This window comes from Hemitrygon akajei, chromosome 1, assembly GCF_048418815.1.
Source record: "Hemitrygon akajei chromosome 1, sHemAka1.3, whole genome shotgun sequence".
NCBI lineage: Eukaryota > Metazoa > Chordata > Chondrichthyes > Myliobatiformes > Dasyatidae > Hemitrygon > Hemitrygon akajei.
The window spans coordinates 211,114,655-211,133,033 of NC_133124.1; the positions used below are offsets into that span (position 1 = coordinate 211,114,655).

The 18,379-nt window shown below is 41.6% G+C and overlaps 1 protein-coding gene across 2 annotated transcripts in view; it reads right to left on the bottom strand.

Annotated features, from left to right (window-relative positions):
* Positions 1-18,379, bottom strand: part of LOC140735108 (histone acetyltransferase KAT6A-like) — a 189,855-nt gene that overhangs the window by 10,134 nt on the left and 161,342 nt on the right. For both annotated transcript variants that reach the window (XM_073059905.1, XM_073059913.1), the window contains one exon: positions 7,450-7,725. In XM_073059905.1, the coding sequence (XP_072916006.1) occupies positions 7,450-7,725 (276 nt within the window). The remainder of the gene's footprint in view (positions 1-7,449; positions 7,726-18,379) is intronic.

An 18,379-nucleotide genomic window follows, 5' to 3' on the forward strand; every position in this document is an offset into this window, starting at 1 on the left:
GCATTCTTAATCCTGTATTTTTAATAATAAAAACAAATACACTATTTGCTCAATCAATAATCTGCTGCAACTCCATGGTGGCTTCTGTTGACTTATCTACAAGAATGCCTAAGGCCCCATTGAATATGCTACACAGTCCTGAGACTCTTAGAAAATACACTGTCTATTTTGTGCACAAAATGAATGACTCTACATTTTTCCATATTATATTCCATCTACACTGCCCTCACCTACCTACCTACTCTCATAGTTCAATTCCCCCTGAATCCTGAGTTTCTCTTCTATCTGTTCTCATGGTGCATAACTCCTTGAAGCCTACATTTCTCACCTACCTGCTTCACTTGGTCCATATCCCCTTGAAGCCTCCTTACATCCTCCTCCAGACACTCGAACCCATCTACTTCAGTATAACCAGAAACATACCAGACATATAGTTCCCTCAGTCAAATTGTTAATACAGAAAGTGAATAGCTATGGTCAGTTAATTGCAATATCTCAGTAGTCACAGCCCACTAATCTGTGAAGGGTTTATTGACATTCTTTGCTTTCTGTCCAACAACTAATTCTCAATCATTACAAATACATTATCCTCAATTCCTGCACATCAAGCTGTCCTTCATTTATTATGTTAGTTACTTCTTCAAAGAATTTCACAATAATAGTCAAAGTGTCATAAATTTATGCTGATGTGTTTATTTTTTGTACCATTTTACACCAGTTTGTGTTATTCTAAGTGCTACAGATGAACCTTTACCTACCTCTCTCAACTCTACACCTCACCACGGAACTGCTGGTTAAATGACTTCTAAAGCAGGGAAGGGAAAAAGTTCTAAAAGTACAAACTCTGTAAATTCTCCCTTCTCTGCTATCATGGTGCTTAATAGAACAATACCCCACATAAATCAACTCACAACTTCAGGTGAGACACAGCAGTGCCCGTGCTGTTTGTAACCAGCAAAATCAAAATTTATTTCACCAGCTTGTGACAGTGGAAGTGAACAAAGGGGTAAATTTCTTTTCAACCAATAAACTCACTTAGCACCAAAATGTGGCAAACACTGCCATCTAGTGTCATTCAAAAATATGAAAAAGCTTCTGATCATCTTTTTCCCATTCGGTAGCAAAGATGATTCTCCATGACGTTACAAGCTAGGTAGCTGGTATTTCTTTGATGTTTCACATTTTTATGTTCGCTGAGGTCCCAAATGACAACAAGGAGGAAGTGAAGAGGATGTTTCCTCTTATGGGGGTCACTATTCGAAACCAGAGAGTCACCTCATTACCTAGAACTATACAGCACAGGAATAGGCCCTTCAGTCCACGATGCCTGTGCCAAGCATGATGACGAATTAACTTCAGTTTCTACCTGCACGTGATCCATTCCCCATATATTCATATGTCTATCTAAAAACCTCTTATGATTTCTGCTTCCATTACCACCCCTCGCAGTGAATTCCAGCCACCCACCACTCTGTGTAAATAAAAATGGTCCCACATATCTCCTTTAAATTTCACCTCTCTTAAAGGTTCCCAACCTTCTTTATGCCATGAACCAATACCATTAAGCAAGGGGTCTATGGACCCAGGTTGCAAACCCCTGCCTTAAAGATATTTCTTCCCTGGGATGAAGATAAGATTAAGTAGAGCTGAGAATCTTTGGAAAGCTCTTGTTGAAAGGCCAACATATATAGAATCTTCCAGTGTTTTTAAGGAAGGCCAAGACTTATCAGTTTTTGTTTATGCATGGTTTATCGGTGATTCTATTACATTTCTTTACTGTAATTTTCCCAGTATACGGTGCCTATAAAAAGCTTTCACCCTCCCTTGGAAGTTTTCATGTTTTATTGTTTTACAACATTTAATTTGGCTTTTTTGACACTGATCAACAGAAAAAGGCTCATGTCAAAGTGAAAACATCTTTAAAAAGTGATCCAAATACATAAAACACAAAATAATTGATTGCTTATGTATTCACTCCCCATTAATATGACACACCAAATCATCACTGGTGCAGCCAATTAGTTTTAGAAGCCACATAATTAGTTAAATGAAGATTTGTTTTTGGAGACCTGTGTGCAAAGTGTTTCAATTGATTGTCGTAAAAATACACCTGTGTCTGGAAGGCCCAGCTGCTGGTGAGTCAGTATCCTGGCAAAAACTACTCCGTGAAGACAAAAGACCACTCCAAGTGAAAAGGTTATTGAAAAACACAAGTCAGGAGATGGATACAAGAAAATTTCCAAGTCACTGAATTATCTGTTGGAGTACAGTTAAGTCAATCATCAAGAAATGGAAAGAATATGGCACAGCCATAAATCTGCCAAGAGCAGGCTGTTCTCAAAAACTGAATGACTGTGCAAAAAGGGGACTAGTGAGGGAGGCCACCAAGAGACCTATGACAACTTTGGATGAGCTTCAGTGGCTGAGATGGGAGAGACTGAGTATACAACAACTGTTGCCCAGGTGCTTCACCAGTCACAGCTTTATTGGAGAGTGGCAAAGAGAAAGCAGCTCCCATGAAATCTCAGCTAGAGAGTGCCAAAAGGCATGTGGGAGACTCTGAAGTCAGCTGGAAGAAGGCTCTGTGGTCTGATGAAACCAAAATGGAGTCGTCTGGCAATAAGACTAAATGCTATGTTTGGCTGCATCACGCTGTGGGGATGTTTCACTGCAGCAGGCCCTGGAAAGCTTGTGAAGGTAGAGGGTAAAAAGTGCAGCCAAATACAGGGAAATTCTGGAAAGCTAATGCAGTCTGCAAGAGAACTGTGACTTGGAAAAAGATGTGCTTTCCAGCAAGACAATGACCCCAAGCATAAAGCCGAACCTTCACAGGAATGGCTTAAAAAACAAAGTTAATGTCCCGGAGTGGCCAACTCAGAGTCCAGACCTCAATCCAATTGAGAATTTGTGGCTGGACTTGAAAAGGGCTATTCAGTCACAATCCCCATGCAATCTGACAGAGCTTGAGCAGTTTTGTGAAGAAGAATGGGAAAAAATTGCAATATCCAGATGTGCAAAGCTGTTGGAGACCCATCCACACAGACTCAAGGCTGTAATTGCTGCCAAAACTACATCTACTAAGTATTAACATGAAGAGGGTGAATACTTATGCAATCAATTATTTTCTGTTTTTCATTTGTAATTAATTTAGACCACTTGGTAGAGATCTGTTTTCGCTTTGACACGAAACAGTCTTTTGCTGTTGATCAGTGTCAAAAAATAATCCAAATTAAATTCACTGTAATTCAATGTTGAAAAACAATAAACATGAAAATTTCCAAGGGGGTGAATAGCTTTTATAAGCCTTGTATGCCTGCAAGAAACTGAATCTGAAGGTAGGGTATGGTAACAAATAATAAAATTTACTTTGAACTTTGAAATCCACAGAGGGTGGTGAGTAAGCTGTCAGAAAAAACTGGCTGAGGTAGGTACAATAATATCATTTCAGAAGCACTGGGATGAGTACATGGAGGGGCAGGGCTTAGAAAGATATGGGTTGAATGCAGGAAATTGGGATTAGCTGGGTGGACACTCAGTGAACCAAAGGGCCTGTATCTCTGCTATAGAGCCATGCTCTATAACTCTTTAAGATAGGTTATTGACAAGCAGAGAGGTTAAAAGTTCACTGGAAAAGACAGTAATCTGTAATTTTGATTACAATCATGACCTCATTAGATGGAGTAAATTCAAGAGATTGAGTTGCTTCTTCCTGCACATGTTCCAATAAATTCAGAAATTATGACTGGATAGTGTAGAGGATACCTTTTTAATTCTCCTTATCACAAAATGTTTATAATTTGGAAGGGGGCCACCTGGCCCATTGAGCCTGTAATATTTCTATGCAAAAGCAGTCCAACAAGTTTTACTCCCCATCTTCTCCACACAGCTCTGAAAGTTATTTCTGTTCAGATACTTATCCAGCTCTCTTTGCAATGTAATAATTCAATCTGCCTCCACTATTCACCCTGGTAATGTAGTCCAGAACCAAATGACTCACTATATAAAAGACATTTTCTTTATTTTCGTCAATTTGTGAATTAACCCATTAACCTGCTGTAATTCCATCAAGGTATCAATAACGTACAATTCACTGTCTTGAAAGGCTAATATTAAAGATGTCGGGGAAAAAAATCGAGTGGCATATATGAGGTGGGTGATTACAACATTTTATCCAGGGTGGGGGTATCTGAAACTAGAGGGCATGAGAGGGGAAAGATTTATAGGGCACCTGAGGGACAACATTTTCCACACAGAGGATGGTGTAGAATGAGTTGCCAAGAGGAAGTGGTAGAGGCAGGCATCACTATAATATCTAAAATATATTTGAATAGAAAAGGTTCAGAGGGATATGGTCCAAATGAGACTATTTCAGCTAGGCAACTTGGTTGGCATGGTCAAGTTGGCTGCCAAGGCTGGTATCCCTATGAACATCTCTGGAAGTGAGACTACATTGGTGTTGGAGTAGAGTGTAAAGTTGTAAATTTTTTTTCTTGTATTTTCCTTGCCATCTAACCTTCCTCGGCTTTCTTGCAGTTTTATATAATCTCCTACTCACTGTACATGTAATTATTCAGTGAATTTTCTAGTAATTGTGGTATAGTTGCTTCTGTGTTTTTCTGCGGCAGGGGTCACAACATTTGAAGCTGATTATTTAGTATGTTAATTGTTATCACTGGAATTTTCTGATCTCTAGTCTGAGCATGAGATGACCATGACTTTCTTTTCTTTGTTCTCTTGGCTCTTCCTTTTGTTCTTGTAACACTTAATGAAATGGCCAAAAGCAACAGGTTTTATGCCTCATTCTTGACTTCTGAGCCTCTGGATCACCAAAAAAAAAACAGGATTTAACAATGGGATTGGATGGAATAACTAAAGTTGTAAATTTAGGACAGAAAAAATAATGGGTGACGCTCATGTCTGTTGCACTTCGGTAGGACCAATCAGGGTAGGTAGTACACAGTGAATGTTAAGACACTGAGGAGTGCTGTAGAGCAAAAGAATCTGGGGATACAGGCCCCTTAGTCACTGAAAGTGGTGTCACTGGTAGAGAGGATCGTAAAGAAAGTTTTTGGTGCATCAATCAAAGTACTGAATACAGGAGATGGGGATGTTATGTTGAAGTTGTATAAGACATTGGTGAGGTCGCTGTGTGCAGTTTTGGTCACTTGCCTACAGGAAAGACTTAAATAAGGTTGAAAGAGTACAGAGAAAATTTACAAGGATGTTGCCAGGGCTGATGAACCTGAGCTATAAGGAAAGACTGAACAGCTTAGGACTTTATTCCTTGGAACATAGAAGATTTAGGGGAGATTTGATAAAGATTTTCAAAATTATGAGGGGTATAGATAGAGTAAATTCAAGCAGGCTTTCTTCACTGAGGTTGGGTGGGATTACAACTAGTGGTCATGAGTTTAGGGTGAAAGGTGAGAAATTTAAGGGGAATATAAGGAGAACCCTCTTCACTCAGGGTCGTGAGTGTGTGGAATGAGCGGTCAGCACAAGTGATGTATGTGATCTCAATTTCAATGTTTAAGAGAAGCTTAGGTGGTACATAGATGGTAGGGGTATGGAGGGCTATGGTCTGGCTGCAGGTTGATGGGACTAGGCAGTTTAAATGGTTCAGCACAGACTAGATGGGCTGAAGGGCCTGCTCTTGTGCTGTGTTGTCTATGACTCCATGTAAGAAAGTCTTAAACCACAGACATCAGCATGGCTGTTAAATATCGGCATTCATGAGACAACCTGGATTGGCATTTAACTAGTTTGGCATGATCTCTTTGCAAATTATTTGTTGTCTTTAATGTGCAGAAACTGTAATCAGGTTTCACTTTTTGTGAAGACAAAGGCTTATTACTAGTGACGTGTCTGACAATCCCTGACCTTTCTCACCAAGGAAAGGAATAATAGAAAATTTAAGGTTGTATCTCCATCCCTGTAATTCTCCCATGAAACCACTTCTTCATGTTTCTGGATTTCCAACTCCATGGTAACAGCTCTGCCTTACAGGGGTTTGAAAACTATGTGCTGCCACTGTAAATTTGTGACTTCTTATAAGGTTTTGCAACCATCTAATATTATTGCTGTGTACCTATAAAGGTTAGCTTTATTTGTTTCAGGAACATTGAAACATACAGTAAAACGCACTGTATGCGTCCACCACCACAGACCGAGAATGTTATGGGGCAGTTGCAAGTGTCAACATAGCATGCCCACAACTTACTAACCCTAACCTGTATACCTTTGGAGTGTGGGAGAAAACCAGAGTACCTGCAGGAAAACCATATGGTCATGGGGAGAGCGTACAAGCTCTTCACAGACAGCAACCGGAATTGAGCCCCAATCGCTGGTGATGTGAAGCTTTATGTTAACTGCTACTTTGCTGTACTTCACACGTTTTCCCCATTCTATCCTTTCAATTAAGAGTCCTCCGTTGTGATCATGAGGACAAAACTATAAACTGGAGGAGATTTTCTTAAATAAAATGACCAGATAAATAATTCTTTCCTGAACAAAACATAGAGCCTTGATCAAAATGGCCAGGCTACCAAGAAGCACGACATCTGAACCAAATGAACAGTTAGCATTTTTGTTAATAGTTTGTGGACTTTACTACGCAAGGAAGCAGGAGAGATAACCCTTTTAAATATATTTAGGGCATAGTTAAACAGATTTTTACACAGTAGGAGAAATAATGGTATGGAGAAGAGGAAGGTAAATGATGCTGAGACCATTGCTGGATCAGTCATAATCTGACTGAATGATGGAACAGGCTCGATAGGTCAGATGGTCCAGTCCTGCTTCTACTTCCTATGTTCAAGTCTATGCTTGGAACAGAAGAAAGGAGAATATTGCTCAGGTTTAAGGGGGAGCTGGCCGAATATCCCACAGAATACTCACACACAGATTAGCCTTTCGGACTACTATTAAACTATAGACCAGTCAGTACTAAATCTTTCAAAAGATGGCAACATGAATAGATAGTTGGAGGATGCCACTTGGCAAATTTTTGAAGACAGGTAAGTATAGCACTGGACCATTGTACCTGCAGGAGGAGATTTACTAATCATTTGTACAATTTAAAACTAATTCCTTTGTTTTACTCTTTCTCACAATCATTAATTCCCTTTTGCTTAAAGTATTTATCCAGCTTTCCCTTAAAAATGCAACTTTCTACCTTGAACACTAAACACTGTAAAGCATTCTAGACTCCAGCAATCAACTGTGTAAGTAGTGTTGTGAAACTTCACTCTCCAAGTGGCATTCGTAATATGATGATCTCTAAAAAACATTTATTTCATCTGTACAATGGTTATTATTTTACGCAGTTATCAGGAAAACAAACGAAGTTTCATGTGAATTCTTAGACACATTTTGTGCTATTGGACAAAAAGAGTCCAAAGTAGAATCCTTTTACCTTGTAAAGCAAAAAGCAACTTTTCACCGCCTTACCTTCCTCTTCACGCCACGCAGTGCAGGTTTGGTGAGTACTGGTGGGGAACTTGGCCTCGCCTCATCACCTTCTTCATCCTCGCCGTCTTCCTCCTCATCTTCACTGCTCTCAGTGAAATGCTTTCTTTTGTTTTCGCCATTAGGCACAGGGCCTTCCGGAGAGACGTCCTGCCGAGTTTTGCAGCTTGAGGCACACGATGCCATCTGCCGGCCATTCTGGACTGGCGCATAACCGTTGGGTTCCTTCTTATCCCACAAATCGCCCGTGTTTTCATCCTGTTGCAAATAAATCATATTTAGGGAATGAATTAACTTTCATATCTGGGTTTTCCTCTTAACTTGTGAATCACGACCAGCCCCCACTGAAGAGTGTAAAGCTAATAGAATGGATGCCTTTAGTGAGACACAAGTGCATATCAAGTGACTCACTTGTTCTGTTCCTCATTTTCAGTATGGCATAATCTGAGTCTCTGTCAAAGATAATACTTCCATCTTACCTTTTGAAAGCCAGTGAAATGGAGCCCAAGTACATTTGGTAGTTAAGATTTGCATAAGGGAAAAGTGTTTGATGGTCTGCTACAGAAAATTAGATCTTTGCTTGTGATTATTTTGTTCAATATACCACAGAACTGAGTGATGAACCGTGACTTCATTGAATTTTCAGAACCCAACCGTTGTCTGTTTTGTGTCTGGGCAACATCATCAGCTTATCTTTCATAAAGAGTAAAACCCTTGGGGTGGCTTTAAGATGCTCCTGAGCAACCTTTTTAAGGGTGGGCAGTTATGTCCTGTACATTTCCTGGCCTGTGTTTCCTCTTTAACCTGTGTTGCAGTTCCTTGGGACCCCTGCAATGACCCCTCCATTGCCAGTATCTGATGGAGACTGCTGAAAAATAAGACCATTCCCACTCCCTACCTCCCATTCTGCAGCCAGCACCACCACGCCACACATCACCCTTTTTTCCCTTTACCTTAACTTTAATTTAATAAATAACTTTTGTTTGCAATTCCTGGTGTGGCTGACTCCTTTGTGTTACTTCCTGAGAGCCAAGGTTGTAACAAGGATCAACTGGCTGGAGTGTTCACTGAGACCTTTAACCTCTCGCTTTGGCTGTCTGAGGAACCCACTTGCTTCAAGCAGGCTTCAATTATACTGGAGCTTAAGAAGAACATGGTAACCTGCTTCAGTGACTATTGTCCAGCAGCACTTACATCCACGGTGATGAAATGATGAAGGAGATGAAACATATCAACTCCCATCTGAACAACGACTTGCGTCTGCTACAAATGACCCATAGCAGATGCCATTTCATTGGCTCTTCACTCAATTCTGGATAGCAAGGGTGCACACATCACGATCTTCTTGATAGATTACAGCTTGGCATTCAATGTTATCATCTGCTCAAAACTAATCAATAAGGTTCAAAACCGTGGCCTCGATACCTCCTTGTGCAATTAGATCCTCGGTTTCCTCACTTGCAGACCCCAGTCAGTTTGGAATGGCAACAACATTTCTCCACAATCTCCATCAGCACAGGTGTGCATAGCCCCCATCTCAACTCACTTTACACTTACAGCTGTGTGGTGAAGCACAGCTCCAATGCCGTATTTAAGTTTGCAGCACCTTTGTGGTAGGCCGAATCAAAGATGGTGAAGAATCAGCATATAGGAGAGAGATTAAAACTCTGGCTGAATGGTGCCACGACAACAATAAATTTTACTCAATTTCAGCAAGACATGGAACTGGAGGTAAATGAGTCAGCCCTCTTGGGGGATCAGAGGTGGAGAGGGTCAGCAACTTTAAATTCACCGGTATCATCATTTCAGAGGATCTGTCCTGGGCCCAGCACGCAAGTGCAATTATGAAGAAAGCACAGCAGCACCTCGTCTTCCTTAGGAGTTTGTGAAGATTCAGTATGACAGCAAAACTTTGATAAATTTCCACCGATGTGTGGTGGAGAGTATATTGACTACAGCATCACAGCTTGGTATGGAAACAGCAATGAATGGAAAATTCTACAAAAAGTACGTAGTGAATATGGCCCAATCCATCACGGGTAAAGCCCTCCCCACCATTGAGCAGATCCACATGAAGCGTTGTCACAGAAAAGCACCACCCTCCATCAGGGACCCAAACCACCCAGGATATGTTCTTTTCTCGCTGTTGCCATCAGGAAGGTGATGCAGGAGCCTCAGGACTCACATCACCAGGTTCAGGAATAGTTATTACCCCTCAACCATCAGGGCCCTGAATCAGAGAGGATAACTTCATTTGCCCCATGACTGAACTGCTTCCACAACCAATGGATGAACTTTCAAGGACCCTTCATCTCATGTTCTCATTGTTTGTTTGTGTTTATTCATTTATTCTTTCCTTCTTTCTTTTTGTATTTATATAGTTTGTTTTCTTTTTCATAATGGTTGTCCACACTGTTGGTGCAGTCTTTCATTGATTCTATTATGGTTATTGGATTTATAAAACCATATGATATAGGAGCAGAATTAGGCCATTTGGCCCATCAATTCTGCTCTGCCATTTTATCATGGCTGATCCATTTTTTTCCCTCAGCCTCAATCTCCTGCCTTTCTCCCATATCCCTTCATTCTTGACCAATGAAGAATCTATCAACCTCTGCCTTAGACGTAATGACTTGGCCTCCAGCTGCATGTGGCAATGAATTCCACAGATTCACCACTCTCTGGCTAAAGAAATTCTGCATCTCCATTCTAAAAGGACAACCCTCTATTCTGACACTGTGGCCTCTGGTCTTAAGACTCTCCCAGCATAGGAAACATCTTTTCCACATCCACTCTATCAAAGCCTTTCACCATTCAACAAGTTTCACTGAGGTCACCCCGCATTCTTCTGAATTCTAGTGAATTCAGTCCCAGAGCCATTAGATGGTCTTCATATGATTAGCTGTTCAATCCTGAAATCATTTCTGTGAACCTTCTTTGAACCCTCTCCAGTTTCAGCAGATCCTTTCTAAGGGGCCCAAAACTGCTCACGATACTCCAAATGAGGCCTCACCAGTGCTTTATAAAGTCTCAACATTACATTCTTGCTTTTATATTCTAGTCCCCTTGAAATGAATGCTAACTCTGCATTTGCCTCCCAAGACCCTTTGCATCTCAATTTTTTGTATTTTCTCTCCATTTAGAAAACAGCCTTCCCTTTTACTTTCTCTACAAAAGTGCATGGTTATACACTTCCCAACAGTGTATTCCATATGCCACTTCTTTGCTCATTCTCCTAATATGTCAAAGTCCTTCTGTAGCCTCTCTACTTCCTCAAAACTACATGCCCTCCGCTTATCTTCGTATTGTATGCAAACTTCGCAAAAAAGCCATCAATCTGATCATCCAAATCACTGATACGTGGCGTAAAAATAATCGGTCTCAACACAGACCTCTGTGGAACACCACAAGTCACTGGCAGCCAACCAGAAAAGGCTCCCTTTATTTCCACTCTTTATCTCCTGCAAATCAACCATTGGTTACCCATGCTAGAATCTTTCCTGTAATACCATAAGCTTGCAGCCTGTCAAGCAGCCTCATGTGTGGCACCTTGTCAAAATCCAAATATACATCAACCGATTCCCCTTTGTCTATCCCACTTATTATTTCTTCGAAGAATTCCAACAGATTTGCCAAGCAAGATTTTCCCTTGAGGAATCCAAGGGACTAAAGACTATTTTATAATGGGCCTCAAAGTACCCTGAAACCACATCCACTCCAGCATCTTCCCAACCACTGAAGTCAGACCAACCGACCTGTAATTTTCTTTCTTCTGCTCTCTCCCTTCTTGAAGAGTGAAGTGACACTTGCAATTTTCCAGTCTTCGGGAACCATTCCAGAATCGAGTGATTCTTGTAAGATTATTACTAGTGCCTGCACAATCTCTTCAGCTACCTTGTTCAGAACCCTGGGGTGTACACCATCTGGTCCAGATGACTTACAGTACCTACCTTCTGGCCTTTCACTTCTCCCTAGTAATGGTAACTTCAACACACTTCATGACCCCTTACACCCGGAACTTCCATCACACTGCTAGTGTCTTCCACAGTGAAAACTGATGCAAAATACTTATTCAGTTCATCTGCCATTTCCTTGTCCCCTATTACTACCTCTCCAGCATTGCTTTCCAGTGATCTGATATCCACTCTCACTTCTCTTTTACACTTAATGTATCTGACGAAACTTTAGACATCCTCCTTATTATTACTGGCTGGCTTACTTTCATATTCCATCTTTACCTTCTTAATGACTTTTTAAATTGCTTTCTGTTGGTTTTTTTAAAAATTTTGCTCTATTATATGCCCTCTCTTTGGTTTTTAAGTTTGCTTTGACTTCTCTTGTTAGCCACAGTTGTGTCATCTTGCTTTAGAATGTTTCTTCCTTTTTGGGATGTATATAACTTGTGCCTTCTGAATTGCTTCCAGAAATTCCAGCCATTGCTGTTCTGCTGTCATCCACGCCAGTGTTATTTTTCAATCAATTCTGGCCAACTTCTCTCTCATGCCTCTGTAATTCCCTTTACTCCACTGTAATACTGACCTTAACTTCTCCTCCTCAAACTTCAGGGTGAATCCAATCATATTATGATCACTTGCCCCCAAGAGTTCATTTACCTTAAGCTCTCTGATCAATTCTGTTTCATTGCACAACACCCAATCCAGAATAGCTGATCCCCTAATGAGCTCAACCACAAGCTGCTCTAAAAAGCCATCTCATAGGCATTCCAGAAATTCCCACTCTTGAAATCCAGCACCAACCTGATTTTCCCAATCTACTTGCACATTAAAATCCCCATGATTATTTTAACATTGCACTTTGGAATGCATTTTCTATCTCCTGTTGTAATTTCTACACCATATCGTTCCTACTGTTTGGGGGTCTGCATATAACTCCCATCAGGGATTTTTATAGAGTATACCTGCAAGAAAATTAATCTCAGGGTTGCATCTGTTGACCTGTATGTACTCTGATAATAAATTTATTTTGAACTTTGCACTCTACCTCAGCAAAAGCAAGGAATTGATTGTGGACTTGAGGAAGGGGAAGTCGGGAGAACAAACATCAGTTCTCATTGAGGGGGTCAGTGGTGGAAAAGGTAATCAGCCTGAGGTTCCTGGGTGTCAACATCTCAAGAGGATCTGTCCTGGGCCTGACACAGATTCAATCACAAAAAAAAATGCCAGCAGCTGTACTTCATTTGGAGTTTGAGATTTGGTAAACCATAAAACAACCCCATTCTCCTGCCTTACCATACCCCTCCATAACCTTTGATACCCTTACTAATCAAGAATCTTTCAACCTCAGCTTTATATATACCCAATGATTTGGCCTCCACAGCTAGAGGTGGCAATGAATTCCATAGATTCACCAACATCTGGTTAAAGAAATTACTCCTTATGTCTGCTCTAAAGGGGCAGCATCCTCTGGTCCCAGACACTCTCACTATAGGAAAGCACCTTTCCACATCCGCTCTATCTAAATCTTTCAATATTTCATAGGGTTCAATGAGATCCCTCTGCCCCTCCCCCATTCTAATAAACTTGAGTAAGTACAGGCCCAGAGCCATCAAATGCTCCTCATACATTAAGCCCCTCATTCCTGGGATCATTCTCATAAACCTCCTCTCAGTCCTCTCCAATGCCAGCACATCCTTTCTTAGATGAGGTACTCAAAACTGTTCACAATATCCCAAGTGCAGACTGACCAATGCCTTATATAGCTTCAGTGTTCTAATCCTCTTAAAATGAATGTTACCATTACATTTGTCTTTCTTAAAACTGATTCAACCTGCACATTAACCTTTAGGGAATCCTGCACAAGTCTTTTTGTACTGCTTGGGTTTTGAATTTTCTCAGCATTCAGCACATAGTCTATGTCTTTATTCCCTTTATCAAGGTGCATGACCATACACTTCCCTACATTGTGATCCATCTGCCACTTCTTTGCCCATTCTCCTAATCTGTCTAAATCCTTCTGCAAACTCCCTGCTTCCTCAACACAACCTGCCCCTCCACCTATTTTTGTATCATCTGCAAACTTAGCCAGAAAGACATCGATTCTGTCATTCAAATCATTGACATGTAATGTGAAAAGAACGGTCCTAACACCAACTGGCAGAACATTACTAGTCACTGGCAGCCCACCAGAAAACACCCTCTTATTCGTCTCCTGCCAATGAGCCAATCTGCAATCCATGCTGGTATCTTTCCTGTAATACCATGGGTTCTTCTTGAGCAGTCTCATGTGCATCAGCCTGTCAAAGGGCTTTTGAAAATCCAAGTAAACAACATCCACTGACTCTCCTTCGTCTATCCTGCCTGTTACTGCCTCCAAGAATTTCAACAGCTTTGTCAGGCAAGGTTTCCCCTTAAGGAAACCATGCTGACTTTGGCCTATTTTACCAAGTACTCTTAAACCTCATCCTTAATAAAGTCACCACTCTTGCAAATTTCTGCCGATGTATGGTCGAGAGCATTCTGACTGGCTGTATCACAGACTCACAAAGGGCTGCCGAGGGTTGTAGACTCACTATCTCCATCACAGGCGCAACACTCCTTGTCATCGAAGACATCACAGAAACACAGAAAAACTACAGCACAATACAGGCCTTTGGCCCACAATGCTGTGCCAAACATGAACTTACTTTAGAAATTAACTAGGGTTACCCATAGCCCTCTATTTTTCTGAGCTCCACTTACCTATCCAGGAGTTTCTTAAAAGATCCTATCGTATCCGCCTCCACCACCATCGCCAGCAACCCATTCCATGCACTCACCACTCTCTGAGTAAAAAAACTTACCCGACATCTCCTCGGTACCTACTTCCAAGCACCTTAAAACTGTGCTCTTGTGATAGCCAGTTCAGCCGTGGGTAAAAGCCTCTGACTATCCACACAATCAATGCCTCTCATCGTCTTATACACCTTTATCAAGTCACCTCTCACCCTCCGCCACTCCAAGCAGAAAAGGCCAAGTTCACTCAACCTATTCTCGTAAGGCATGCTCCCCAATCCAGGGAACATCCTTGTAAATCTCCTCTGCAACCTTTCAATGGTTTCCACATCCTTCCTATAGTGAGGTGACCAGAACTGAGCACATTACTCCAAGTGGGGTCTGACCAGGGTCCTATATTGCTGTAACATTACCTCTCGGCTCTTAAACTCAATCTCACAGTTGATGAAGGCCAATGCACCGTATGCCTTCGTAACCACAGAGTCAACCTGTGTAGCAGTTTTGAGCGTCCTATGGACTCGGACCCCAAGATCCCTCTGATCCTCCACACTGCCAAGAGTGTAATCATTAATTCTATATTCTGCCTTCATATTTTATCTACCAAAATGAACCACCTCACACTTATCTGGGTTGAACTCCATCTGCCACTTCTCAGACCAGTTTTGCATCCTATCGATGTCCTGCTGTAACCTCTGATAGCCCTCCACTCTATCCACAACACCCCCAACCTTTGTGCCATCAACAAATTTACTAACCCATCCCTCCACTTTCTCATCCAGGTCATTTGTAAAAATCAGGAAGAGAAAATGTCCCAGAACAGATCCCTGAGGCACACCACTGGTCACCGACCTCCATGCAGAAAATAACCTGTCTACAACCATTTTTTGCCTTCTGTGGGCAAGCCAATTCTGGATCCACAAAGCAAGATCCCTTTGGATCTCATGCCTCCTAACTTTCTCAATAAGCCTTGCATGGGGTACCTTATCAAATGCCTTGCTGAAATCCATATATACTACATCTATTGCTCTACCTTCATCAACGTGTTTAGTCGCATCCTCAAAAAATTCAGCCAGGCTCATAAGGCACAACCTCCCTTTGACAAAGCCATGCGGACTATTTCTAATCATTTTATGCCTCTCCAAATGTTCATAAATCCTGCCTCTCAGGATCTTTTCCATCAACTTACCAACCACTGAAGTAAGACTCACTGGTCTATTAATTTCTATTTCTATCTCTACTCCCTTTCTTGAAGAACGGAATAACATCTGCAACCCTCCAATCCTCCGGAACCTCCATCATCCCCATTGATCATTGCCAGAGGCTCAGCAATCTCCTCCCTCACCTCCCACTGTAGCCTGGGGTACATCTCATCCAGTCCCGGAGACTTATACAACCTTATGCTTTCTAAAAGCTCCAAGACATCCTTTTTTTAAATGTCTATATGGTCAAGCTTTTCAATCCACTGCAAATCATCCCTATGATTGCCAAAATCCTTTTCTGTAGTGAATACTGAAGCAAAGCATTCATTAAGTACCTCAGCTATCTCCTCCGGTTCGATACACACTGTTTCACTGTCACACTTGATTGGTCCCATTCTCTCTCGTCTTATCCTTTTGCTCTTCACGTATTTGTAGAATGCCTTGGGGTTTTCTTTAATCCTGCTCGCCAAGGCCTTCTTATGGCCCTTTCCGGCTCTCCTAGTTTCATTCTTAAACTACTTCCTGCTAGCTTTATAATCTTCTAGATCTCTATCACTACCTAGTTTTTTGAACTTTTGGTAAGCTTTTCTTTGACTAGATTTTCAACAGCCTTTGTACACCACGGTTCCTGTACCCTACCATCCATTCCCTGTCTCACTGGAACATATCTATGCAGAATGCCACGCAAATATCCCCTGAACTTTTGCCACATTTCTGTCATACATTTCCTGAGAACATCTGTTCCCAGTTTTGCTTTCAAGTTACTGCCTGATAGCTTCATATTTCCCCTTACTCCAATTAAACACTTTCCTAACTTGTCTGCTCCTATCCCCCTCCAATGCTATGGTAAAGGAGATAAAATTATGATCACTAGGTCCAAAATGCTCTCCCACTGAGAGATATGACACCTGACCAGGTTCACTTCCCAATACCAGGTCAAGTACAGTCTCTCCTCTTGTAGGCTTATCTACATATTGTGTTAGGAAATCTTCCTGGACACACCTAACAAAATCCACCCCATCTAAACCCCCTGCTCTATGGACATGCCAATCAATATTTGGGAAATCAAGATCTCCCACAACAACCCTGTTATTATCACACCTTTCCAGAATCTGTCTCCCTATCTGCTCCTCGATGTCCCTGTTACAATTGGGTGGTCTATAAAAGAACACCCAGTAGAGTTATTGACTCCTTCCTGTTTCTAACTTCCACCCACACAGACTCCGTAGACAACCCCTCCATGATTTCCTCCTTTTCTGCAGCCATGACATTATCTCTGATCAGCAGTGCCACACCCTCACCTCTTTTGCTTCCCTCCCTGTACTTTCTGAAACATCTAAAGCCTAGCACTCTAAGTAACCATTCCTGCCCCTAAGCCATTCAAGTCTCTGCAATGGCCACAATACTGTAGCCCCAAGTATTGATACATACTCTAAGCTCATCCACTTTGTTCATGATGCTTCTTGCATTAAAATACACATCTCAAACCATCAGTCTGAGCGATCCACCCTCTCGCACCGTCTCCAAGCTTTCTCTATTTGTGAGCCAACCATCCCTTCCTCAGTCTCTTCAGTTCAGTTCCCACCCCCCAGCAATTCTAGTTTAAACTCTCCCCAATAGCCTTAGCAAACCTCCCTGCCAAGATATTGGTCCCCCTCGGATTCAAGTGCAGCCTGTCCTTTTTGTACAGGTCATGCCTGCCCCAAGAGGTCCCAATGATCCAGAAATCTGAATCCCTGCCCCCTGCTCCAATCCCTCAGCCACGCATTTATCCTCCACCTCACTCTATTCCTATACTCACTGTCGCGCGGCGCATACAGTAATCCCAAAATCACTACTTTTGAGGTCCTACTTCTCAACTTCCTTCCTAACTCCCTGTAGTCTGTTTTCAGGACCTCCTCCCTTTTCTTACCTATATGTACCACAACCTCTGGCTGTTCACCTTCTCACAGGATATCATGGATGTGATCAGAAACATCCCGGACCATGGCACCAGGGAGGCAAACTAGCATCCGTGTTTCTTTTCTGCGCCCACAGCATCACCTGTCTGACCCCCTAACTACAGAGTCCTCTATTACTGCTGCCTAATCCGCTCCCTACCCTTCTGAGCCACATCAAGAAGCAGTGCTTCAAGAAGGTTGCACCCATCATTAAAGATCCTCAGGATATTCCCTTTATTTGTTATTACCATTGGGGAGTAAGTACAGGGGCATCTACACCCACCTTCAATGTTTAAATTACAGCTTCCTTCTCGGCACCATCAAATTCCTGAATGATCCCTGAACCCATGAATACTACCTCGTTATTTGTCTTTTGCACTATTTATTTTGTAACTTACAGTAATTTTTTTTCATGCACTGTACTGTTGCCACAAAATAGCAAATTTCATGAAATATCAGTAATAGTAAACCTGATTCTGATGGAACAGCCAAAGATTTGACAGGAACCAACTGTACTCAAAATGTTCAATACTCTGGTAAGATCCACAAAAGCTCAGCATAACTGGAGAACTTACCAAAGCCGTTCGTGTTTCTTGGAGATTAAATTAGAAAAACATCATGTCTAACACACTCTGAAGCAACATATTACACTGTCAGCCAAAGGCAAACCTCTAAACTCACTCTGGCAAAGGTTTCTTGACTGATGCTAAAATGTTGCTGTCTCCTTGATCACCCTTGTTTTTTTTGGAACACAATGATGTCTGCACATCTCTTGGGAGAGAGCCACTTTTTCAGTAAAAGTTTTGGTGGTTGGGGAGGCGAGACACAGAGGAGATTTACTGTGCTTAATGAGTTCAGATGAAATTCCACCTTTGCTGCATGCTTTATAATATCAATGCCCTGCATTGGTATTAGGCAGAACAATTGTTCAGCATGGAATAGATCATCTAAAGGGCCTGTTTCTGTGCTGTAGATTCTGAATAGAACTTGGTTACAGAACAAAGTAATTTTAATTTTCCAGTGATGCCTTGAAAAGTGTCAG